This window comes from Dromiciops gliroides, chromosome 1 (genome assembly GCF_019393635.1).
Source record: "Dromiciops gliroides isolate mDroGli1 chromosome 1, mDroGli1.pri, whole genome shotgun sequence".
In the NCBI taxonomy this organism is placed as follows: Eukaryota; Metazoa; Chordata; class Mammalia; order Microbiotheria; family Microbiotheriidae; genus Dromiciops; species Dromiciops gliroides.
The window spans coordinates 618,818,734-618,843,699 of NC_057861.1; the positions used below are offsets into that span (position 1 = coordinate 618,818,734).

At 41.4% G+C, this 24,966-nt stretch overlaps 1 protein-coding gene across 4 annotated transcripts in view; it reads left to right on the top strand.

Moving 5' to 3' along the window:
* Positions 1–13,707: 13,707 nt before the first annotated feature.
* Positions 13,708–24,966, top strand: part of SLC5A11 (solute carrier family 5 member 11) — a 44,407-nt gene continuing 33,148 nt past the window's right edge. Inside the window, exons 1-5 of one of the 4 annotated variants that reach the window (XM_043977419.1) lie at positions 13,708–13,793; positions 15,354–15,567; positions 22,396–22,569; positions 23,565–23,636; positions 24,387–24,491. In XM_043977419.1, coding sequence (XP_043833354.1) covers positions 22,435–22,569; positions 23,565–23,636; positions 24,387–24,491 — 312 coding nt within the window. In that variant the 5' untranslated portion in view covers positions 13,708–13,793; positions 15,354–15,567; positions 22,396–22,434. Of the gene's footprint in view, positions 13,794–15,022; positions 15,568–22,395; positions 22,570–23,564; positions 23,637–24,386; positions 24,492–24,966 lie in introns of those variants that run through there. The other 3 variants (XM_043977421.1, XM_043977420.1, XM_043977417.1) reach the window with 3 other exon arrangements.

The following is a 24,966-nucleotide window of genomic DNA, read 5'->3' on the forward strand; positions in this document are numbered from 1 at the left end:
GCATTAGCTATTATTACACATACAAGAATCTGCTTGGACATAGACCCTGATTGTCAATTCATCCTGCTTAACTGCAAGAGACTTTCCCTCCTCTTACTTCAGGCAGCTCTCAACCTACTTTCTATAATAATTGTAAAACAAAAGATGAAATTCCACAACAATGGAAAATAAAAGGTATGTAATAATAAAAGTACACAATATATCAAAAGTACATAATTTCAGTTAGGGATTTCATGGTTATTAAACAATACTTTGGTACAAGTATTTTGTACCTGTTGTTGAAGAAGAATCTGTCCAAAGCGTCTCTAATCCAAAGTTTGCCCATGATCTCTCTCTCTTTCTCTCTCTCTTTTTTTTTTTTTTTTTTAGTGAGGCAACTGGGGCCAAGTGACTTGCCCAGGGTCACACAGCTAGTAAGTGCTAAGTGTCTGAGGCCGGACCTGAAAGCAGGTACCCCCGACTCCAGGGCCAGTGCTCCATCCACTGCGCCACCCAGCTGCCCCTGCCCATGATCTCTTAATTGCAAAATCTTGTCAAGTCAGCAAACATTTATCAAACACCTACCATATGCCAGATATGGATGCTAAGTGCTGGGGATGCATGAAATGTAAAACACAGTCCCTGTTCTCAAGGAGTTCACTGTCTAATGGGAGAGACAACATGCAAACCATTATGTACAAACGTAACATGGCGGACCCTGGCCCCACTCTCTCAGGGTCAGGTGTATTCCTTTTTACCACCTCCCACAAGGTTCTTTGGTACCCTGACAGGGTTGGGGAGTCTCTGTTCTTCTGCCATTGACTCAAGCCTCCATCAGTTAGGTTCCCCTTTTTTAGGGATCCAGTGACCAGCACTCTAATTGCACTTAATCACTTCACAAAAGATTGGCTTTCACAAAGAACTATTTGCCTAAAAGATATAGCAAGAACAAGCATATAAAAATTTCTCTAACCAGTACCTTGGGGGCATAATTCCCCTCATACCACTTCAGTCTCTAGGAGAGGGGAATTAGACTCAGTGTAATTCAGTTCTTACATGGCATTAATCCCACTAAGTTCAAGTCCAAAACCCCACTAGGCTAACATCCCAGACTCTGGCTTTTTAGGACTTCCCTGCTGAACTGCCTTGACGTTTGAACTGGATTCTTGGACTCTGGGATAGCTTCAGACAGCTCTGGTTTCCTGTTCAGAGACTCTCCTACCTGCACCTGAAACTGAAAAGGAAAAATGAAATGGATCAAATCCTCAGGCCTTTTGCTTGAAGTAATATGGCCTAAGGGAGACCTAAGAGAGGTGGCCCACAGGCTCTTCCCCCTTACTGCAAGGTGTCACCTGCTGTGAATGGACTTCTTCGCCCTTAGACATGAACGCAGGGAAAGGGGCAGACTGTAGGACAGTCTGGTTTTTAAAATGCAGTCAATTTTGACTATGCAGCTAATGGAAAAGGCTGCCCCCAAATGCCTACACATTAGGCCAATGAAAAATTGAAGAATATCCATGCATGAACCAAAAGCTGTTGTTGATCCACTCTCTATATATCTTATATGTACCTACTTATATACATATTTTTCCTCTATTAGAAAGCAGAATCTTTGAGGTCAAGGTCTATTATTTCCTTTACTTTGTATCTCTGGTGCTTAGCACATGGTAAGCACTAAATAAATGCTGAGCAAATGATTAATTGGCCTATCCAGACTTACAGATACTTCCAATACAGATGCTGAGCCATTTTCTCTTAGACTTAACTTACATTCATTCATACCTTCTTGCATCTCTTTGCCTTTAAAGAGTCATGTAATGTCAGAGTTGAAAGGGAGCCTACGAACAATAATCCAACTCCCTTATTTGACAGAGAAGGAAACTGAGATCCTGAAAGTTAAAATAGCTAGCAAGTTAAGTGTTCAAGGCAGGATTTGAAAACAAGTCCTGGGCTCTTTTCACAATGCCATGTCTCCTCTCCATGACCTAGCACAACTACACAATCTGGGACAAGAAACTCCTAGCCACCTAGGGTAGATTTTGAGACCTGGCACCATTACTAAGAGATCCCATGGCACCATGTTATAGTGCAGTCTGACCACTCAAGCCTAACTAGTGGTGGGTCTAGTGGACTTTGAAATTTTGGCCATTTCTAAATCTAATAGGTGTCCCAGCATAATTTCAGGACTCCCCTGCTGCAAACTAGAAGAAAAAGATTATGTATGAAACAGTGGCTCTATTACATATAGCTTGCATTTTTTAAAAAAAGTATAATAAATTCACCATTAGTTTCCCAAAGCTGCCCATTTCATCTGAATCTTCTTTAGATGTGTTCTCTTCTGGGCATTAAAAAAAATGTTACAATGATCCTCTTTTCTTTCTTTTTGCAATCCCTATTGCTAGTTCCCCTCTCCCTCTCAAATTATGTAACCCCCCTCCCAATTTTTCTTTAAAAATCTCTCCCTTGTAACAAGTATAGTCAAACAAAGCAAATCCACACATAGGCCATGTCTGAAAATGTATATCTCAGTCTGTCTCTTCAGTGTCCCACCTTTCTTTCAGGTGGTGGGAAGCATGCTTCTTGAGCATCAGTCTTTCTGAGTAGTGGTGACCTTTGAATTTGAATGTGTCCTATTGGCATGCTTGTCTTTCCCAACCCCTGAAACTTTTATTATTTCCATCTTTTGTCATCTTTACCAGGTTGTGATGGGAAACCTCAAAATATTGTGATTTGCATTTCTCTTATTGATGAGTTTGGGACAATCTTTCATATAGTTGGTAATAGCTTGCAATTTTTCTTTTGAAAAATCTTTGTTTATATCCTTTCACAACTTTTCTACTCAAGGAATGGCTTTTGTTCTTCTATATAGGTGTTAGTTCATTGTATATCTTGGATAGTTGAGCCTTGTCAGAGATATTTGATGCAAAGCAACCAACAACTTTCCATCTTGTCCTAGTTGCATTAATATTGTTTGGGCCCAAACTATTCAATTGTAATCGAAACAACATGTTTTATTTTGCATTGTCACCCCTTGTTTGGGGATGTGTTCTATCACAGGAACTAAGAGAACACCCCACCCAATCCCAATATACACATATACATCATGGAGTCCAAAGTGAGGGTAGACTAAAAGTTGGTCAGGGGGGCAGTTAGGTGGTGCAGTGGATAGAGCACCGGCCCTGGATTCAGGAGGACCTGAGTTCAAATCCGGCCTCAGACACTTAATAATTACTAGCTGTGTGACCCTGGGCAAGTCACTTAACCCCAATTGCCTCACCAAAAAAAAAAACCAAACCCACAACAAACAAAAGTTGGTCAGGGTCAGAAGGTGGAAGGTTTCTCAGAATGCCAAAATCTGGGAACAAAATTGGGAAAGAACAGGGCCAGGGCTTTCAATTCAGGTAGATCTGCGCCAAGGATCAGGAGGCATGTTACTGGGAATTGAGGGGATTGTGGGAATTGAGTGAACCACATTGACTCCATCTTGTGACTCAATTTTGGAACTGGCTCGGTTCCCTTTCTATTTAATTAGAGTCTAGTGCAATTTCTGTCTTGTGAGAAAACTATATTCAATTACGAGAACTGAGAGAAAGCTTTATTGCATTGTTTGAATCTATCCCTGAGTGGCTGGGAAGCTGGACTCCCTCTCTCTGTTACTTAGAGACCCTTAACTAAGGAGCCAGGTTTTGCTGATCAGAAACTCAGCCAGATCCAAAGATTGATGCAAAGATTTTTTTCTCACAGAATGACATCAACATAACCACTCATCTTATGGAATCTGTTTCATTAAATCTTAGATCTTGGGGCAGCAAGGTGGCGCAGTGGATAAAGGATTAGCCCCGAATTCAGGAGAATCTGGCCTCAGACCCTTGACACTTACTAGCTGTGTGACCCTGGGCAAGTTACTTAACCCCAATTGCCTCACTTTAAAAAAAATCTTAGATCTTTTGTGTATCATGTTGGAAAGTCATGGATTGGGTCCTTTTGTGTCCCTTCTTGATCCAACTTCTCCACTGAGATTGTCAACACAGTACATCTAGTATTTCACTTGTTCCAGAAGGCACAAGGGGATACAGCATTAGACCTTGAGCCGTGACCAGGGCAAGGTGATCAAGACTTTGCAATAGGGTCCAGAATTTTGGAATTTTCAGTCCTTCAATACCTTAGAAACAACCAAGCTTAGTATCAAGGGAGCAGGAATAATGAGTTAAAATTAGAAGCTACCAGATGGCAGGCTGAGGACCATCCCACCAGTGAGAGTTTCCCTAGCTGCATCTACCTGAACCTCCCCAACAGATGTTATGGGCACTTTTTATTCTGCTTCGCCCCAGAAGTAAAAATTGCTAGTTATGACACTGACTATACGATGCCTACTTGCACTGTGGCCACCTTCTGAGGTGGGGAGATAGGCAGGAAGTTTACCATTAAGAATCACTGGATGATAGCACGGAAAACCCTGCTAGTTCACCTAAATCTATTACCAGTTTTTGAGTAAAGTACATCTAGTGAGGCTGAGAAGATTTACATTCCTAGCAACAGAGCCTACACAGAGTGTACTGGGTAACAGTAGGGATAGGCAATATTAATAAAAACAATTATGAGGCAACAGATTATAGCAAACAAAGCCTGCTCTACTAAAGTTTCACTCACTTGACTGGCTCTTGGCTGCCACTGTTTACCACTGGGATGAGTACTTTAAATTTATGCCTTTGGCATGCTCTCAACACTTGCCTCACGGCATATGGATTAGTCTTTCCAATTGTTCCATTGCCACCTTGGCAGCAGCCAGATTAAGCCACACTACGCTTCCCTCTCTCTCCCTCTTCTTTCTGTTCCCTTGCCTCTTCTCTCCCTCTTCTTCTTCCCTTTTCTCTTCTCCTTCTCCCACTTTTTCATTTTTCCTTTTCTTTCCATCCTTCTCTCCTTTTGTCTTTCTCTCCTCCCTTCTTCTCCTTCTTCATCCCCGTTCCTGTTTCTCTCCTTTTTTGCCCTCTTTCTCTTACCTCTCTTCTCCCCCTCTTCTCTCTTTCACTCCTTGCCCTCTCATTCTTATGCTTCTTTTTCCTCTCCTCTTCTTTTTCTCTTCTCTCCTACTCTTTTCCTTTCTTCTTCCTTCTCCTCCCCAATTCTTTTTCCCTTGGTTCTTGTACCTCTCTTTTCATGCCTCTTTTTTCTCCTTCCCTCCTTCCCACAGTGCTTTCCCTTCTTTTCTCTCTTCTCCTCCTTCCCATTCCTACTGTTATATTATTGATCCTGCCAGCAGATGGCAGCCACAAACAGATATAGACCAGGACTGAGTTCTTAGGTAGCTGGAAGCCATAGAAAGAATAGGCGAAATGGAGGAGTATGGTGAGGGGCTTGGGGGTGGGGATGAACAGCCCTGATAGGCCTATTTAGCCTGCCTATACCTCGCAGAATTCCCAGTGGCCTGAGAACAGTATCAGTGGTAAAAGATCATGGCTCAAAAGTTCTTTACTAATCCATCCCTACTGACATTGTTGGGGTGCTGGCTTTGAGCCATGACTAGAAGACGTGGCAGAAGGTAGAGCAATTGACAAGACTGGAGACGGATCAAGGTAGAGCCACTTGGTCATTCAGAGCAGGGTATAATGACTGTCCAAGGACAGTGTTAGCCTCAAAGTCCAATGATATATTATTGTCTAAATTATGCCAAGATGATCCACAGCTAGGAGTCTCAGTAGATAGAGCATCTACCTTGGAGTCAAGAAGACCTGAGTTCAAATCTGGCCTTGGACGTTTACTAGCTATGTGACCCTGGACAAATGACTTAAACCTATTTGCCTCAGTGTCCTCATTTGTAAAATGAGCTAGTGAAGGAAATGACAAACCACTACCATTGCCAAGAAAACCCCAAATGGGATCATGAAGAGTAAGACACAACTGAACAACAATGCCAAGACTCAGATTTGAAATTGAAAATCAGTGAAGGAGATGTACAATTTAGGGATTATTCAATCTCTTGGATATCCCAGAGTTTCTCCACTTGTCTTAATTCTAAAGCCAGTTAGAAAACTAAAGCTATTCATAAATCATAAAACCTCAAATACCATAACTAAGGTGGGTAACCAGTCAAATAAAAAGAATCTTAAGTATAGATTTATTCTTTCCTTAATGAATTCAGTGCCTGGCTCACTGTATTTCCATCCCGCCTCCTGCCCTCAACCAGGGTGACTTTAGCATATATCAGTGTCTTTCAAATGCCTTAATTCCCCATTTTCTCAATCTCCTCAGTTCTCATAAGGGCTCTGCTCTGATACCTAGACTTTTCCACCATGTCTCAGCTGCCTTCTTGTCTTTGAACTTCCTTCAACCTTTCTCACCCTCAAACATCTCTCTGCCCCTGTGGCCCTCTTTTCCCATGGGTGAGTTCCTCCCAGGGCCTTCATTTTGGAAGGGATCCAGGCTAGCCATGCTTCGTTGTTCTCCTAGGCCTGCTTCTGACCCTGTGGATCTCTCCACTATGTCCCCACTGAGTACTGCGCATTCCACTGACCTGCTCCCAGGCTTGTCAGCTAGCTTTAGCATGTTATCTCTGCCCTCTCCCATTAGATCATAAGCTGCTTTCAGTCAGGGATTCTCTCTCTTTTTGCTTATATTTATACCTCTGGCACCTACCAAGTGCTTAATAAATGCTACCAGTCTCTTGCCTGCATTGGCATAACCGGCTCCACTCCAACTCAACCACAACAACCTTGATCTTGCTGTCACCTACAAGTGTATTCTACTTTGTTTATGAACTCTGAAATTCCTTTATCTGATCATAATCATTAATCATTCCTTCTTTCCCTGTGCTTTATGACCTCCAAACCCAATGTTGTTTATCTTTATTGTGATCTCCATTTCTTCCATACCCCAGTTCTTCCCCAGGCCTTCACCCCTTCATTGACTATACTCTCCTCCCTTCCTTATCTTGACCCTTTGAACTACAATTCTCTGCTCTCAAATCCTTTGTTCTCTGGTCCTATTATTGATCACCCCTTGCCAAACCCTAGTTCTGGATTACTCCCATTAAATACCTCCTTTGCTCTGGAATGCAATTGGAAGAAATCATGACATCATACTTATTGGGTTCACTACAAATTTGTGTTATCTTATCCAAACTGAAGTCTCACTATATAACAAGGCAATTCTTCTATTCCTCCCTAATCAGTTAATTATCTCATTCTCCATAGTGATTGTTCCAAACATTTTTGTGACTTGCTTGTAATGAAACAATTAATAAATATCAGAATTCAAATTCAAACCAGGTCTTTTTTTAAAGTATTTTATTATTCTCCAGTTACATATAAGGATAGTTTTCAACATTTGTTTTCACAGGATTTTTAGTTCCAAATTTTTTTTCTCCCACCCTCCTTTCCCTCCCTCCTCCCCACAATGGAAAGCAGTCTGATATAGGTTGTATATGTACAATCACATTAAATATATTTCTTTATTAGTCATCTTGTAAAAGAAGAACCAGAGCACAAGGGGAAAACCTAAAAAAAAAAAAAAGTCCAAAAGTAGGAACAGTATGGTTCAATCTGAATTCATAATTCACAGTTCTTTTTTTCTGGATATTGAGAACATTTTCTATCATGAGTTCTTTGAAACTGTTTTGGATTGTTGCACTGCTGAGAAGAGCCAAATCTATCACCATTGCTCATCACACAATGTTGCTGTTACTGTGTACAATGTTCTCCTGGTTCTGCTCCTCTCAGTCAGCATCAATTCATGTAAATCCTTTCAGCAAACCAGGTCTTCTAACTCCAAATCCAGTTCCCTTTCCATTATATTGTCCTGCAAATCCAATTAAAAAGTCAAACTACAGAAGAAATCATCATCATAACTTGAATTTCAATACCATTTTATGTTTGACAAAATACTTTCCCATTTGTTATCTTCATTTACACTGTAATATCTAGTAGCTACATAGTGGTTTGTGTGTTTCCTTCCCCATTAAAATGCAAACTCCTTAAGGGCAGGGACTGCTTTTGTCTTTCTTTGTATTCTCACTACTTAGCACTGTTCCTGACACATAGTAGGTACTTCATAAAGGTTTGGTGAATGACTGACCCTCTTCCCTGTGGAATTATTGTCATTCTTAATAGCACAAAAGTGCTTCTCTCACAACAGCCCTGTGAAGTAGGTATTGCAAGTGTTATTCACTTTTACATAAGTACTAGATTTAAGGCTCCACCCTCTGATGTTAAGTCCCATATTCTTTCCAGGCATTTGTATTATTATTATTATAGTTACAGTTATTGTTATTAATCATTATTAATCAAAGCCTTCACTAAGGTCCTATTCCATGGGATATAGAAGCAAATCAGGTTCTTGAAGACTATGCCAGTAGAACACAAACTTTACCAATTAAAAACCACTAGGTTGGAGAGCCTTTAAATATAGTATGGCTACATCTGTCCCCTGTGGAGCAGCCTAGCTAAGTTTGAAGATTCCTCTCCTCAAAAGGTAGGATATTATATGATAAACTTTAGGACCATGGCAGCTAAGTGGCACCATATTGTACAGAGTGCTGGGCCTGGAGACTGGAAAGACCCAAATTCAAATCCTACCTCAGATACAGTTATTCCTTTCACATGGAGAAGTTAGGGGTGAGATGGCCCTTCATGATCTGGAAAATCCATATAACATTTTTTGGCCCTTGCTTAAGCTTGAAGTAGGAATTATTATGGCATTAAAAGATAAAATATGTTGATATAATATAAAACTCTACATATGTTTTATGCATTTCTGAGTTTCTAAACTTTTTCTATGTCCTCTTCTGGCCTTTGTGCATCACCTATGGCTTCTGGAAAACTCCCCAAAAATTCCCATTCGATTTCTTATATCAACCTGCAGCATATCAAAACCACAATGGGGAAAGTTGAATGTGGAAGGGATAACTGTGCTTCCTAGCTATGTGACCCTGGATGAGTCCTTTAATCTTATAGTTTCCATAACTACGAAGACCAAATGGGATAAAATTTATAAAGTTCTTAGCCCAGTGCCTGGGACATAGGAGGGTCTTATTAAATGCTTGTTCCCTTCTTTCTTCCTCACTATTTACTAAAGCACAGAGGTGTTATAATATATCAGTGAAGAGAGATCCCACTAAAATAAAATCTATTAATATCCCTACAAAGTGTTTTCTGATCGGGGCAGCTAGGTGGCACAGTGGATAAAGCACTGGCCCTGGATTCAGGAGGACCTGAGTTCAAATGCTGCCTCAGACACTTGACACTTACTAGCTGTGTGACCCTGGGCAGGTCACTTAACCCCAATTGCCTCACCAAAAAAAAAAAGTGTTTTCTGATCTTTGTTGATGTCTTTATATGTGTGTGTGTTTACATAATTTACAATTATAATCTCTTGTGTACAGATAATCTTTCATTTGTATTTTTTTCTCACATTTAAGATTATAAGAAGGCAGTATAGAACACTAAACCCAGAGTCAAGAAGACTTGAGTTCAAATCCAGCCTCAGATACTTCTAGCTGTGTAACCCCAGGCAAATCCCTTAATCTCTGCCTGCCTCGGTTTCCATAACTTATGGAACTAATAGCTTCCATAAGATGGAGCTCATAATAGCACCTATCTCCAAGGGTTGTTGTGAGGATCAAAGGAGATCATATCTGTAAAGTGCTTTGCAAACCTTAAAACATTATATAAATGCAAGCTATTTTTATTGTTATGTTAATTTGTACATACAGAGAGTCTGTGTTCTTGTCATTTGTCAATGCTATGAAGTATTCCATCACATAAATATGGTATAATTTATTTATTAATTGCCCTATTATTAGGCATTTGGATTATGGCCTAAATGGGGAACCATGTGCAAACACAGGGGATTCATAGGCTAAAGCAAATAGGTAAGAGAAGGTGCTAAGAGCTTCAGTCTTTGATGCTTCTAAAGGAAATACAACAAAGAACTAATAATCCTAAAAGTTAAAGGCTAATTAAAAGAGATATAATATAATATCTATATAAAAACTTTTTAAAAGTTTGTTCTATAATAATAATTCATATTTACATGGTACTTTACAATATGATAACAAGAGCTATAATTTATCCAAGTCTTTAAAGTTTTCAAAACACTTTAAATATGCTAACTCATTTGATCCTGATGACCCTAGGAGGTAGAGACTATTGTTATCATTTTACAAATGAGAGGGAGGCAGCTAGGTGGTGCAGTGAATAAAGCACCAGCCCTGAATTCAGGAGGACCCGGGTTTAGATCCGGCCTCAGACACTTGACACGTACTAGCTGTGTGACCCTGGGCAAGTCACTTAACTCTCATTGCCCAGCAAAAGACAAACAAACAAATGAGAAAAATAAGGCTTAGGTTAAGTGACATGCCCATGGTCACAGAGCTAGTAAGTATCCACAACAGGATTCAACCCAGGTCTTTCCAACCTCTATTTGTAGTGCCACTTAACTGTCCTGATCTACAAGGTGTTTCTTTACCATTAGGTATATCATGTAAATATTTTTTTTTCATTTTTACATAAGGAAACCAAGGTTCAGATGTGCCCACAGCCATACATTAAATGAATGGAGAACCCAGGAATTCAACTGAGGTCTAATAGTGTAAAGAATCTTTGAACTTAGGATCCCAGGATCTCAGAATCTCCGAATGGGAAGGGGCCACAGAGGTCATCTAGTACAATTCATATTTGAATAAGAATCCCCTATAAAATGACAGGATGAGAGGTTGTCCATGTTTGGTAGAGTCAAACATGCTTTAAAGAGAAAGAAGCAGGGGCAGCTAGGTGGTGCAGTGGATAAAGCACGGGCTCTGGATTCAGGAAGTGACGTTTGCTTGTGGGAGGAAGAAGGGGGAGGCTGGCACACTGGCTCACTCTAGTTCCTGAGGACTCTGGTGGAGAAGGCAGCTAGAAATGCACTCTCCCTTTAACAGGTAGATGAATCTAGGCCTTTCTCTCTCTCTTTACTAAATTCTTATTCTCCTTAATAAATGCTTAAAAGTCTAACTCTTGCTAAAGCTTATAATTTATTGGCGACCACTCATTAGATATTTTAGACAGTATAGCTAAAATTTTAGCCCCTTACAGGCCTCAGACACTTGACACTTACTAGCTGTATAATCCTGGGCAAGTCATTTAACCCTCATTGCCCCACAAAAATAAATAAATAAATAAAGAGAAGGAAGCTTTTTAATAGGGGGAAAGGAGAGAAATTTGGGGTAGAAGTTGCAAGGGAGGTATCTTGAGAATAAGGAGCCCTTGAAAGAAGAGATGAGGACAGAGCCCTTTAAAAGGGAGTAGAAAAATTCAGGAGAACTAGATTTGAATACAGCTTTAGACCACCAGAAAGTCATAACATCTCAGAACCTTAGTTTCCCTCTTGGAGTAATAGGGATAATAGTACATGTACCTCTTACCTTGCAGGGTTGTTGGGGAGGGAAGTATTTTTGCAAACTTCTAAATTTTATAAATGTGAACAATTATGATTCTCCCCCCCCCCCCATATTGTATGATCTCCCAGAGCAGATTATAGATACAATTCCCTGTCCAGGAGAGCAAAGAAGGGATGTCTTCCAGAAGGGTCAGGATCACAGACTCCTGCCCTAAAAAGCCCTAGGTAGAGGGGTGGCTAGGTGGCACAGTGGATAAAGCACCAGCCCTGGATTCAGGAGTACCTGAGTTCAAATCCGGCCTCAGACACTTGACACTTACTAGCTGTGTGACCCTGGGCAAGTCACTTAACCCCCATTGCCCTGCCAAAAAAAAAAAAAAAGCCCTAGGTAGGTCAACAATTCTAGTTTGTCTAGAGCAGATGTCTGGAAAAATGAGTGAACGAAAATATAAAAGAGCTGTTGTGAGGCCAAGGATTCCCAAGATACAAACCTGGAAGAAGAAGAAAACTCTGGGGGCAGCTAGGTGGCACAGTGGATAGAGCACCGGCCCTGGAGTCAGGAGTACCTGAGTTCAAATCCGGCCTCAGACACTTAACACTTACTAGCTGTGTGACCCTGGGCAAGTCATTTAACCCCAATTGCCTCACTAAAAAAAAAAAGAAAGAAAGAAAACTGACACCTACAAACAAAACCTCAAAATTAAACAGAACTTGTAGCCCAAATCAATTCTAATTCTGAGGAGAAATGATGCAGTTTTTTTAAAAATTTGGGGTGGAGTGGGGCAATGAGGGTTAAAGTGACTTGCCCAGGGTCACAAGCTAGTAAGTGTCAAGTATCTGAGGTTGGAACTGAACTCAGGTCCTCCTGAATCTAGGGACAGTGCTTTATCCACTGATACAGTTTTTTTAAAGATGAATTTAAAATGATATTATAAATGAAATTTAAATGATAGAGGAAAAAATTGGGAAAGAAGTGAGTATTATAGAATAGAGATTGGGAAGAGAATTAGCAACTTGGCACAAGAGATACAAAAACTTATCAAATAACAGACTCCCTGACAATTAGAATGGGTCAAGCCAAAGTGAGTAAGTCCATGAGACAACAAGAAACAGTGAAATAAAGTCAAAAGATTAAAAAAGAAGAAAATATGCAGTATTTGCTATCAAAAACAACTGATCAGGAAAATAGATCAGGGAAAGATCATTTAAGAATAACTAGACTAACTGGAAATTATGACCAAAAACATTAGCTTAGATATAATATTTCAAAAAATCATGAAAAGTAGCTGTCCAGATCTCTTAGAACTGGAGGGTAAAGTAAAAATAGAAAGCATTCACTGGTCATTTACTAAAAGAAATTTCCCAAAACTCCTAGGAACATCAGATGTATCCAAAATCCAAAGCTTCTAGGTCAAAGGGGAAAAAAACTGCAAACTACCTGAAAGAAAGTTTAAGAACTCAAGAACCACAGTCAGAATCACACAAGATTTAGTAGCTACAACATAATGGGAACAGAGAGCATGGAATATGATAATTCCCAAAAGCAAAAGATATTGATAATAGTAATTATGATAAAAACAACTGGCACTTATAAAACAATTTTAAGTTTACAAAGTGCTTTATAAATACTAACTGATTTTATCCTCATTTTAATGCTGGGAGGTAGGTGCTATACTAATATAGCACCTACCTCTCAGGGTTATAATTTCTGAGATAGACAGATTCAATGTCTTAGCATAAGTCACACAGTAAGTGACTGAGGCTGAAATTGAACTTGGTTCTTCCTGAATTCAGGTCCAGCTTACAATTTAAAAATTACTTATCCAGAAAAAAATTAGTAAAATCCTACAGGGGGAAAGTGGATCTTTAACAAAATAGAGAATTTCCTATTATTCTTTTTTTCCTTAATAGTATTTTATTTTTTCCCAATTACATGTAAAGATCATTTTCAACATTCATTTTTGTAAGATTTTGAATTCCAAATTTTTCTCCCTCCTTCTCTTCCCTCCCAAGACAGCAAGCAATATGATATAGATTATATATGTACAATCATGTTAAACATATTTCCATATTAGTCATGTTGGTAAAGAAGAATCAGAACAAAAGGGGAAAACCACAAGAAAGAAAACAATAAGAAAATAACAACAACAAATAAAGTGAAAATACTTCTATCTACATTCAAACTCCATAGTTCTTTTTCTGGATGTGGAGAGCATTTTCCATCATGAGTCATCTGGAATTGCCTTGGATCATTGTATCGCTGAGAAGAACTAAGTTTATCACAGCGGATCACACAATTTTGCTGTTACCATGTACAATGTTCTCCTGGTTCTGCTCACTTCACTCAGCATCAGTTCATCTAATTATTCTTGATGAAAAGGCTGAAGCTAATAGGATCTTTAAAATACAAACATGGGAGTAAAGAGCAACATATACAGGTAAATATGAATGAGCCATCAGAAAAGACTTTATAAAGATGAAGTGTATACATTTTAATGGTGGAAGGGGAATAATATAACCCCCTAAGAACTGGGTTATTATCATCAGGAGTTATAGAGGGAGTCAAATAAGATGGAGGGTCTGGGAATGTTTCTTGTTATGTCTTGATTATCTTAAAAGGAGAAAGGTGTGTGTGTGTCTGTGTGTGTGTCTGTCTGTCTGTTTGTCTGTCTGTCTGTCTCTCTCTCTCTCTCTCCCTCCCTCTTTCAGTGGGAGGGAGATACACAAGGGAAGAAAAGGAGAGGAATATAGGGTATATATCTCACAAAATCATGGGTAACAGGTAGAAGTCTATATGAATGAAGAAAAGGTTAGGGAAATAGACATCAGTTGAAGATCATATTGAATGGATGTTGAGTGAAGTGAGTAGAACCAGGACAATTTATGCGATAACAACAATATCCTAAAATGAACTCTTTTGAAGGATTTAAGAACTCTGATCAACTCAAAGATTAACCATAATTTCAGAGTGTGGATGCATTAGAATGACACCTACCCCCTGACAGGGAGGAGAGGTGCAGAATGAGACACATTTTTGAGTGAGACACAGCTAATGTGAGAATATGTTTTGCTTGACTATGTGTATTTATTAGAAAGGTTTTATTTTTATTTTTATTTCCCAATGGAGTGTAGGGGAGAGTAGAAAAGAGAGAGAACAGGTACTTGTTGATAATTTTTTTTAATTTAAAAAAAAAAAGAACATGTAGGGGATCAATGGGAGATAAAGTTGGATAGATAAAAATGAAACCCAATTATGCCAAGCCCAGAATGTCATACTAAGTTTGGGTTTATTATTGTGTAAGAAAGAAATGTTGGTCCTGTAACTCGAATAAAAGAAATTTGGAAGTTCCTTCAAAATGAAAGGAAACTTAGAGACCAAATTCCTCATTTTAAAGATAAAGAAACCAAGGCCCAGAGAGGTTGAGTAATTAACTTAAAGTCACACAGCTAGTTAATGTCAGAGCTGGGACTCAAACCCAATACCACTACTCTTTCCACTAAGTCACAGGTGACATAGAATTAATTTCCCCTTGAGGAGAGGACTTGTCCGACTCCAATTCAAAGGCAGGCATCTCTCCCTCCTTCACATCTGCTGCTCTTTTCCCTCCCCCACACTCCTGGTCCTATCCCTGCCTGTCCCCAGCATGAGGAGGATGGGAGGGGGAGAGAAAGGAGATGGATAAACAGAAGCCATGTGCTTTTAGTTCAGCCAGTTTCTCCAGTACCAGCCTTGTAGGCAGGGAAAGGGTTTTGCCTATAGAATTTGGAGTCCCTGAAGATCCCTGGAAGAATGGGCTTTGGGGAAGTAGAGGGGGCAATGACCCTTTCCTTCTCAGAGACCTGAGTAAACCATAGGAATGGAGGAAGTGAAGTGGAAACCTTCTGAATGGATTCATGGCTTCTGGGATCAAAGTTCCTGTCACCCCCCCACCCCACCCTGGGACTCCCTGTTGATTCCTGCCCCTTTGTGAAAGTAGGATGGTATCATGCCTTTTCAGTGTTCAGCAGAGGCTGGAGTTTGGAGTTTGGAGTTTGACCCACAACATCTCAGGATCGTGGAAGCAATAGCCGCCAGAGCTACCTGCGTCCTCAGTCCCTCGAGGCAGGGGGGAGAGGAGAGCCTGCCTTCCGTTGCCCATCTCCTTGCTCTCTTCAGCCTTCTTGTGGAGCTGTTGACTTACGAGGCAGATCAGCTCACAGGTCCTCTGAAAGGTAAGCAGCCCTCTTTTTTGCCCCCTCTGTGGGGCTGTCACAGGCTGGGGCTCAGTATGGGAGGTTAAGGTTAGAACGACTCCAAGGATAAAATACTCAGTTCTACCTTGGGATCCTTCTAGAATCCCATCAGCCTTGAAAGTGGGATAACTACAGTGTTACTTGAAACAGGAATTACTATAGAATTCCTCCTGCTCACTTTTTTCCAAATTGGAAATCTGTTCAACACATCCAAAGAATAAGTTATCTCTGCCCAGAGGGTGGTCTTTGCATAGCTAGAAGGGCATCTGTAGTATATAGTGCAAAGAATTCCTGAAAATCCACCATTAGGCATTCATTTCTTTGGAGCTTAAGAAACTTAGAAAACCAGTATTTAAGTGACTCTGTTACCATATAATTGTATCATCTTGGACATGTCATTTTCCATTTCAGTTTCTTCATTGGAACAACAAAAGATTGGACTAGGTTGTATATAGTCCCTTTCCAGTTCTGATATCCTAAGGCCTAAGCTCTTAGTATCTTATTATAGCTTATTATCCAGCTCTTATTCCATACATTCAGTAGTGTGCTGGTAAATGTTTAACAACCGACTCTCCAAAATGCTGTTAAGTTTAATGTGCTTGATTAACAGTTTCTCCATTACTTTCTTAAGTTCTAGATAAACAACAAAACAAGAAATCAAGCTATGTTTGTAGGGTTTCTTGACTTCTGATGTATAAATATTCACACTGAAAATTTAACAATCAGCCACTTCGAGCCAGAACCTCTGATTCTGTTCCTAAGGAGCTGGTCCCTGTACTGATGGGGCTTTGGCTTGACCAATGGGCAGTCAGTTTCCTCTTCCCAGAAGTCCTATCAACACCCATGTGTAAAAGGCAGCTCTCCTGTTTATCCCTCCTGAAGTTCTAGGAATTTAGGTGATCATAGGTGCCCTGCTGTTTGACCCCTCTCCCTCCACAAACTTCAGATGGATGTTGAATTCAACCATGTTTGCTTAACCACAGCAGGTTAGGGTGGGCCCCGAGGTTGGTCTGGGGCCACTCCCAAGCTGGAATGTTTGAAGATTGTACATGCCAGGTCACAATCTGTGAAGAAATATGGGAAAATATGGTCTCTGAGGTCTCTTCCAGGTCAAAGATTCCACAATCTTATGGTCAACAATGGCCTCATTCCAGCAAGCTCATCTCATGAACTTACTATGTAATTGAGATATAATTACTCCTTCTCTAGGGTCCTCAGGTTTTTTCATCCATAAAATGAAGGGGTTGGACCAGGAAGGCACAAAGATCCCTTCTAATGCTCTGTGCTCTCTTACTCCATCCAGATCCCTGAAATTCCATTGTTAGAACTACATTTCTTTGGTGCTTCAAGGCTTGTTTGGGCTAAAGTGGAGTTCTACCCTAGGATAAATCTTCAAGCTAATTTAAGCCTAAAACACCAAAGTTCACAGGCAATAACTAACAAGTCCCCCAGTGTACTGCTTGTTCTAGGAGTTGGTTACTCTCCAAGAATGTCTGCTACATCTTCTCCCTATGCATAGAAAGTAGGTCAAACTGGGTCTGAGTTCAAATCCTGATCCTGTAACTCAATACTATGGTGACCTGGAGCAATTTGCTTAATCTCCTTGGGCCTCAGTTTGCTCATTTGCAGAGCCCTAATTATTTTTGCATCTGAAGCATGAAGTTTGCTCTAAAATCAACTTTTTAGTCAATTGATCAATCATTCCAGTAAGTATTTATTAAGTACTACCTATGTAGCAGGAACAAAAAAGTGGAAGTTTAGACAAATATATTTGGGACAAAGGAGAGACCCCCCCCCAGGACGCCAGACCATCCATGTTGGGTAGCAAGGAGAGTCTGGGTTGGAAGAAGCTCACTTGGACTAATTATAGTATTCTTGTTTACCAGTTGCTAAATTCCATTGCTTCTATGCTGCTGAAGTTCTGCATAGGAAGTGTTGTCAACACCTTCTAAATTTTGGTGCCCAAGGAAAAGTTCCAGTTGCCCTGGCCTAGTTACACTTCTCATTTTGTGGGCTTTTATTTTGTTTAGCTCTGCTTATTTGTAAAATGAGGGATTTAGAGTGGGTGCATCTAAGGTCCCTTCTAACTTTGACTCTGCACCTGTGAGAGGGACATGTGGGCTTCTAGGTATGAATGAGGAGCCATGTCTAACAGTAGCAAGACTATGAATAAAATTGTGAATTTCCAAGGTAATCAACAAGCATTTATTATATACCTGATTTATGCCAGGCACAGTGCTAAATGATGGGGGCGGAGATGAAGGGGGGCAGGGTACCAAGACAAAAATGAAATAATTCCTGGCCTCAGTGAACTTTAATTCTATCAGTCTTAGTGTTGTTGTTTGAGTCGTTTCATAACCCATTTGGAATTTTCTCAGCAAAGATCCTGGAGTGATTTGCCATTTCTTTCTTCAGCTCATTTTACAGATGAGGAAAATGAGGAAAATAGAATTAAGTGACTTTCCCAGGGTCATACAGCTAGTAAGTGACCGAGGCTGGATTTGAACTCGGGAAGATGAGTCTTCTTGATTCCAAGTGCAGTGCTATATGCCACTTAGCTGCCCACTCTTCGTGTAGAATACATGGAAGAAAAAAAAAAGAATACACGAAAGAGCTAACTTGCCCTGCCCTTGGTTCACCCGTCACTGTGTATACCTCTCCTCATCACACTGAATTTCTGCTGCCACCATCTTCTCTCATGAGAGACTCCCACAAAGCGATCCTTCTGTCCCTTTAGACTTCTGGGGCAGTCAAGGGAGATGAATTGGAAAATACCCTCCAAAGTCTCATTTCTGTGGCAACAGGCTCACTTCCCTGCCCTTCCCTCTTATTCCCCACTTAAGGATGTCTAGGAGACAAAACTCCATCCTCAACGTTGTGTCAGGGCTGTGTGGGCAGAATAAAACCATAGAACATGGAGTATTAGCATTAGAAGGGATCTATGAACTCAGCTAGTCCAACCCCCTCATTTTACAGATGAGAAGACTGAGACCCCAATTACAATGAGTTAGTAACAGAGCCAAGATTAGAATCCAAGCATACTATTCACCAGGGCAGGGCTTTTCCATTACGTAATTAGGCTCAGGTCCCAGAGAGGCATCCTGGAGATTTAGGGAGTTGGTGCCGATCTTCCCAGGCCCGCTCGGATGCCAAGAAAGAAGTGATGAATAACTAACTTGTTTATGTGTTTCAAGCTGATTTCCAGCCCCCACACCCATTCACCCAGTGCCAGGAGGGGAGAGAAGGTGGGGAAGAGGTTCTTCCCTTCTTCCAACTCTCTCTCTTCCCTTTCTTGTTCCATCTTCTCCCTCTTCTTACAGCCCCTTTCCCTTTCCCCTCCCCCTCCTTCTGTCCCCTTCTTTCTTCCCTCATAGACCTGCTGAGGTGCTAAGGCCTACTCTGGGCCATGCTGAGGACCAGGGAAAGATCTGGGCCTCATTCAGCCCAGTTCATTCAGTGACTTATCCTCCTCTTTGTCCCATTTGTGGTCTTCCCCTAGGAATGACCTGGCCTTCACTTCAGAAAATGGATGGATGGGCCCTCTAGACTTAGGTCCCTGGCAATGAAGGGCAGGGCAGGAGGCCTGACAGCCCTGAGGAGATAGCAGGACCTCTCTGTTTTATGGGCTGACAACTCATGTTAAATAGTAGAGGAGATTCTAGGAACTTTAACCAATCCCAGCTCTAAGGGAGAAGAATGTTTCCCTCAGGAAAGGGTGATCAGATGTGGGGTCTATGAAGAGGGTCCCACGTGACCCAAAGAAGCCTCTCTTTCTTGATTTAATCCAATTTTTCTAGTTCCACAGTTGGGGTTCATGGCCTGAAGCTAAGCTCAAATGTTGCTAGTGAGCTCTTGAATTTGGGATTAAGAATTGGGGCAGCTAGGTGGTGCAGTGGATAGAGCACCAGCCCTGGATTCAGGAGGACCTGAGTTCAAATCCAGCCTCAGACACTTGACACTTACTGGCTGTGTGACCCTGGGCAAGTCACTTAACCCTCATTGCCCTGCCAAAAAAAAAAAAAAAGAAAGAAAAAGGGACAGTTGGCCAGGGATTAGTTGCCATGACATTTTGTCCAAGCAGCAGAGTAGGTGGTGTTGGTGGCACAGGGCTGGCTCTCAGCCCCAGTGAGGTCTCAATGACCCTTTCCTTACTGGAATAATTGGGATAACTTGTATCCTAGCTGGGGGGAAGAAACTGGGACAGTGGAGGAGTAAGACAAAGTTCCCAGGCCCCTTAGTCTTACTTTCCTGAACCCCTGGAAAATGAGCAACTTTTCTTCCTTGAAACCTCAAGTTGGTACTTGGTCAATTCAATTCAATAAGCATTTATTAAGCTCTCAAAGTACGGTGCTGGAGGAGATACAGCATGTATAAAAGAAACAGAGAGTGCTTTGAAGACTGAGAGGGGAGAGGTGATGACTAAATGTCTAAGGAAGGTGCCTGAGAATCTGGGAAGGCTTCCTGGAGGGTGTGGTATTAGAATTTGGCTTTAAAGGAAGGGAAGGGGCAGCTAGGGGGCACAGTGGATAAAGCACTGGCCCTGGATTCAGGAGGAGCTGAGTTCAAATCTGCTCAGACACTTGACACTTACTAGCTGTGTGACCCTGGGCAAGTCACTTAACCCTCATTGCCCCACCAAAAAAAATAAATAAAAAATAAATAAAGGAAGGGAAACAATTGAGCAGGTGAAGAGGAGGAAGGAGGACATTCTAGGCATAGACAACAGGTGTGTTTGTGTGTGTGTGTGTGTGTGTGTGTGTGTTTAACCCTTTCCTCCCCAAAGCCTAGTTCCTACTTCTTGAAGTTCTGCCTTCCTCCCTTCACCAGCCAAACAGCAGACTTGTTGCATAGGAGTCATTTAATCAGAACAAAAATTCCCAAGTTACTGATGCACAGCACAAAATTGCTGATTTGTGTGTGATTTATGTGAAATCCAAAAAGCATTTATTAAACACCAATGATGCATGAGGCATTTCCCCTAGCGCTAGGGATCCGAAGATGATCTAAGGCACAAACCCTCCCCTAAAAGAGGTTGCATTCCCCTTTTGGGGATGGAGGTGGGATAAGACATATACACAAATAACTATGATACAAGGTAGAATATGGTGAGGCAAAGGAGAAGTCTGCACAAAGTGCTCTGAGAATTTTGTGGAAGAAGTGGTCATTCCAGAATAATAAGGATACTGAAGCCGAAAAGCCCTTTAGAGATCATTCAATCCCTTCTTTTGTCAGATGAGGAAACTGAGTGAAAAGACTTGTCCAAGGTCACACAGCTAGCAAGTCACAAAGCTGGACCTTGGACCTGGTTCTCCCAACTTTCCAGCCATTATCTATGTGCTCTTCATTTAATGTTGACATGCAAAGGGATTTATCTAACCCCCAAACTCCAAGAACCTCCAGCTCTATTCATCTCCATGAATCTTTCAAACCTAGGAAAGGCTAGGGGACCTTGAATGACTGAGTAAAAAAAATCTGAACTTTACTCAAGTATGACAGTAAAGAGCCTTTGTCCAATTTTAAGTGGAGAAGAGACATGATCAGCTCTGTTAAAGGAACCTGAATCTAGCAACAGTTTTGAGGACAGAATGGAAGGAAATTGAATGGAGGCAAGAATACTGGTCAGGTATCAGATTAGGACAATCTACCCTGGAAATACAACTAGTTGTAATCTACTAGGAGTGCCTACCTCCTGAGTAGGGTGACTTTGATGAGGTCTTTAAATGTCCAAGGTCTAAATTAAAGATGGAAGGCTCTGCTAACCCAGAAATATCCTCACAAACAGAGATAGAGTAGGATCAGTATGCCAAAAGAGCTGAGTTGAAATGCCATTTATTGTGTGTGATCCTGGACAAGTAACACCTTTTCTGAGACAAATGTCTTTATTTATAAAATTGGGGCGGATAATAATAATAACCATCATTCTGATAAATAGCTACAACTTACATAATGTTTTAAGGTTTTTCAAATTCCTTTACAAAGATCACATCATTTGTTCTTTACAATAACCTTTGATAATAATAATGGGACAGTAAACCCCATTTTAAAGATGAAAAAACTGAATCTAAAAGAAGTTCAGTAACTTGCCCAGACTCACACCACTAATAAGTGCCTGAATCAGAATTGGAATTCATATGTTCCTGATGCCAAGCCCAGCGCTCTATCTACTGTACTACCTACCTGCTAGTAAAGTGTATGTTACTTTCCTCATTGAATCAGCAAACATTTATTAAGCACCTACTATGGGCTAAGCATAATAGTTACAGAGGCAAAAATGACTTTGCTGTCAGGAGGCTTACATTTTATTGGAACAGACAACAGATACCTAAGTATATACAAAAAGACCCCAAGGTAGTCAAGGGAAGGAAGGTAATGGAGGTTGGGGGAGGGGGAGGGTTTAGGAAAGACTTTGTGAAGAAGGTGATGCTTGAGCTAAATTTCAAAGAAAGTAAGGGATTTAAAGGGTTTAGGGTAAAGAGGGATTATACTGGAGGGTGGAAGCTGCTACAGCACAGACAGGGAGACCAGATTGAGGGTCGTGAGTCATGAGAATCAAATAAGATGATGTATATACAGTACCTTACAAACCATAAGGAGTTAGAGAAATGCCGGCTATTCTTCTCCAGATCTGGCCAGAAGGTAAATGGCCCACTCTGTCTGGCTCACCCTAACCTGACCAAGCCCCTGTGTTATGGTTGCATGCAGTGGAGTGAATACCACCTGAATTAGAAGAGGCTGGGAAGCTTCCTCCACTACTGTTTGGGCCGGGGCCTAGAGACACCAGGCTCTGTGACCTTCTGTCTATTACAGATAGATACAACTCTGCAGGACTGGCAAACAACAACCAGCATGGAGAGTATTGGAAGTAACTCCCTTCCTTCCCACCGTGATAGCCTGGAGGCCTTTCCAAACAAGACACTGGAGACTGTGGACATCGTAGTGCTCGTCCTCTATTTCGTGTTCGTGCTAGGTGTAGGAATTTGGGTAAGGCAAGGGTTGTAGTTCCTTCACACACAAGGGTTCTGCCAGCCTGGCTGGCTAGCAACCAAAGGGAAGGGGTGGGTGAGTGGATAGATGGCTGGGTAGATGGATGGATAGATGGGTGGATGGATGGACAGGTGGGTGGGTGGATGGATGGACAGATGGACAGAACACGTCCATTGTGTTCACTATGTGCCAAGCTCTGTGCTAAGTGATGAAGGATAGACAAATAGAAAATCAAGATAGTCCCTCTTCCCAATGGGTTCATACTCTAATGTGGGAAGATATTAAAGAGTTCAGCTTCAGGTCAAATAGTACCCGGGTCAGAAGGGCATAGTAACCAGACACAAGGTAAGCATGGAAACCCTTCATTTTACCCAAAGACTCATAAGTTATGGCTCCATGCCTATCCAAGTTCTGTGAGAACCCATGTCTAGTGCCATGGGGAGTCTAGAGGGAGCCTTCATCACCACTGGGAATGGGCCTGACTGGAACAGAATTCAGGGTTCCCTCACTGGGTTAGAATAGGGGCCAATGTCATTTAGGAGCAGAGCAAAGGAAAGGGGCCTTGGAAGGAAGGTTAAGTGACCCGCTTTGCCATTCTCTGTTGCTTAATAGGGTGGATTGACCCTTCTCTCAGCCCCCAGTGGTTCTCTGAGTGGGATCTGACAGATGACATCATATAGAAGTTCTCTATCACTACCACTACCCCTTTTGCTCCTTGGTTTACTTAAATTTTTTATTCCCCATAACTATGTCAGGGGTTGCATTAGGTCTTAAAAAGTGTTATGAGTTAATGGATTTTGGAGGGTTGGATTTCTGGTTGATTTCAGCAGGCTTTAACACTCTTGCATCAGAAGGCATGCCTATTCCCTGGAGCCAGCCTGGGTACTGGCATCCCCTGACTGCCCTGTTTTGGACCAGAACCTCACTGACAACTAGTCTCAGGTAGAAGTAGTTTCCTTACCTAGAATGGACTTTCTCTCCCTATGTTTCAGTCTATGTGGAAGACCAAGAGAGACACTGTCCAAGGCTACTTCCTGGCTGGAGGGGACATGGTGTGGTGGCCGGTGAGTAAGGCTGGGGCCCAGCTGAGCCTCCCTTGTGGAGACAGGGAGCTACTCCCTGGACTGGCACTATAGAACCCCTAGACTCAGATTAGATGGAGTCAAGCTATGAGCACTGCATCTCCGTCTCCAGCCAGGGAATGTATGTATTGGGGCAAAAGGGGGAAATGAGAAAACTTGTCCCTCTTCTGACTCCAACTCCAAGAGTAGGCACCACATTAGGATGGTAGCCCAGGTAAATCCTGAGTAGTCCCAAGTAGTCATGACTTAGTGTGAGGGTTAAAGGTGGTCACTTAAGACACACTCAAAGAGCATTCTGGAACCCATAGATTGGTTTTCCCCATACTATCCTAATGTATTATCATTAGGGATCTCAGGGTCGGAGTGGCCTTAAAAGCTTCTTTACTTATCAGTGGAGAGCAAGGGGGCTTTGCCCCACTATAATGCCATGACATCCATGGCTACTTGGGTAATAAATAGTGTCGTAGCTCCTGGAGGTCATTCTGTTTAAACCCTGTGCCTCTCCCAGTGTCAACTCTCTGGTTAGTGTTTCATGGGTAGCCTGTTCTGGGGGTCTCCTCATAACAAGGATTATAAATCACCCTCTTCTACCAATAAAGATAGGACCAGCGGCGATAGAGAAATCCAATAGCCTGTTATGTTATTCAACCTTCTATCCCAGGCTGAATTATGTAGGCCCTGAACACAACAAAGGCTCCGCCTTTCCATGATGATATACCCTTCTCCCCATAGGTGGGAGCTTCTCTCTTTGCCAGTAACATAGGGAGTGGTCATTTCATTGGCCTGGCTGGATCAGGAGCAGCTGTGGGGATTTCCGTAGCAGCTTATGAGTTTAATGTAAGTATGTTATTCAGTCAACAAACTATTGAAACTTTTATTGATTTCGTTGTTGTTGCTGTTTTAACATCACTTTAGTTTCCATCTCTGATTCATCATCAGTTTTCTGGAGTCACGAATGGTTCTTGCCATTGATCAGAGTTATAAAAATTTTCAAAGTTGTTTCCTTCTACAGTGTTTTGATCCTATAAATTGTCCTCCTGGCTCTTCTTACTCCAATCTGCATCACGTCTTCCAAGATTTTTCTGAATCCATTCCTTTCTGTAGTGGGGTTTCTTAAAGTAGGACCATCTGTATCCCTAGATCATGACCTGAATCATTTTGAAGAGGAAAGAAGAGGATCCCAGATTCTTGCCCCTGTAATTCATCCATTAATTTGTTCTTTCAACATTTTGCATTAATGTGTAATATGCGTACATAGGACATCATGTGTCATGTGCTATGCTTGATGCTAGAGATACGAGCTATAAGCTGC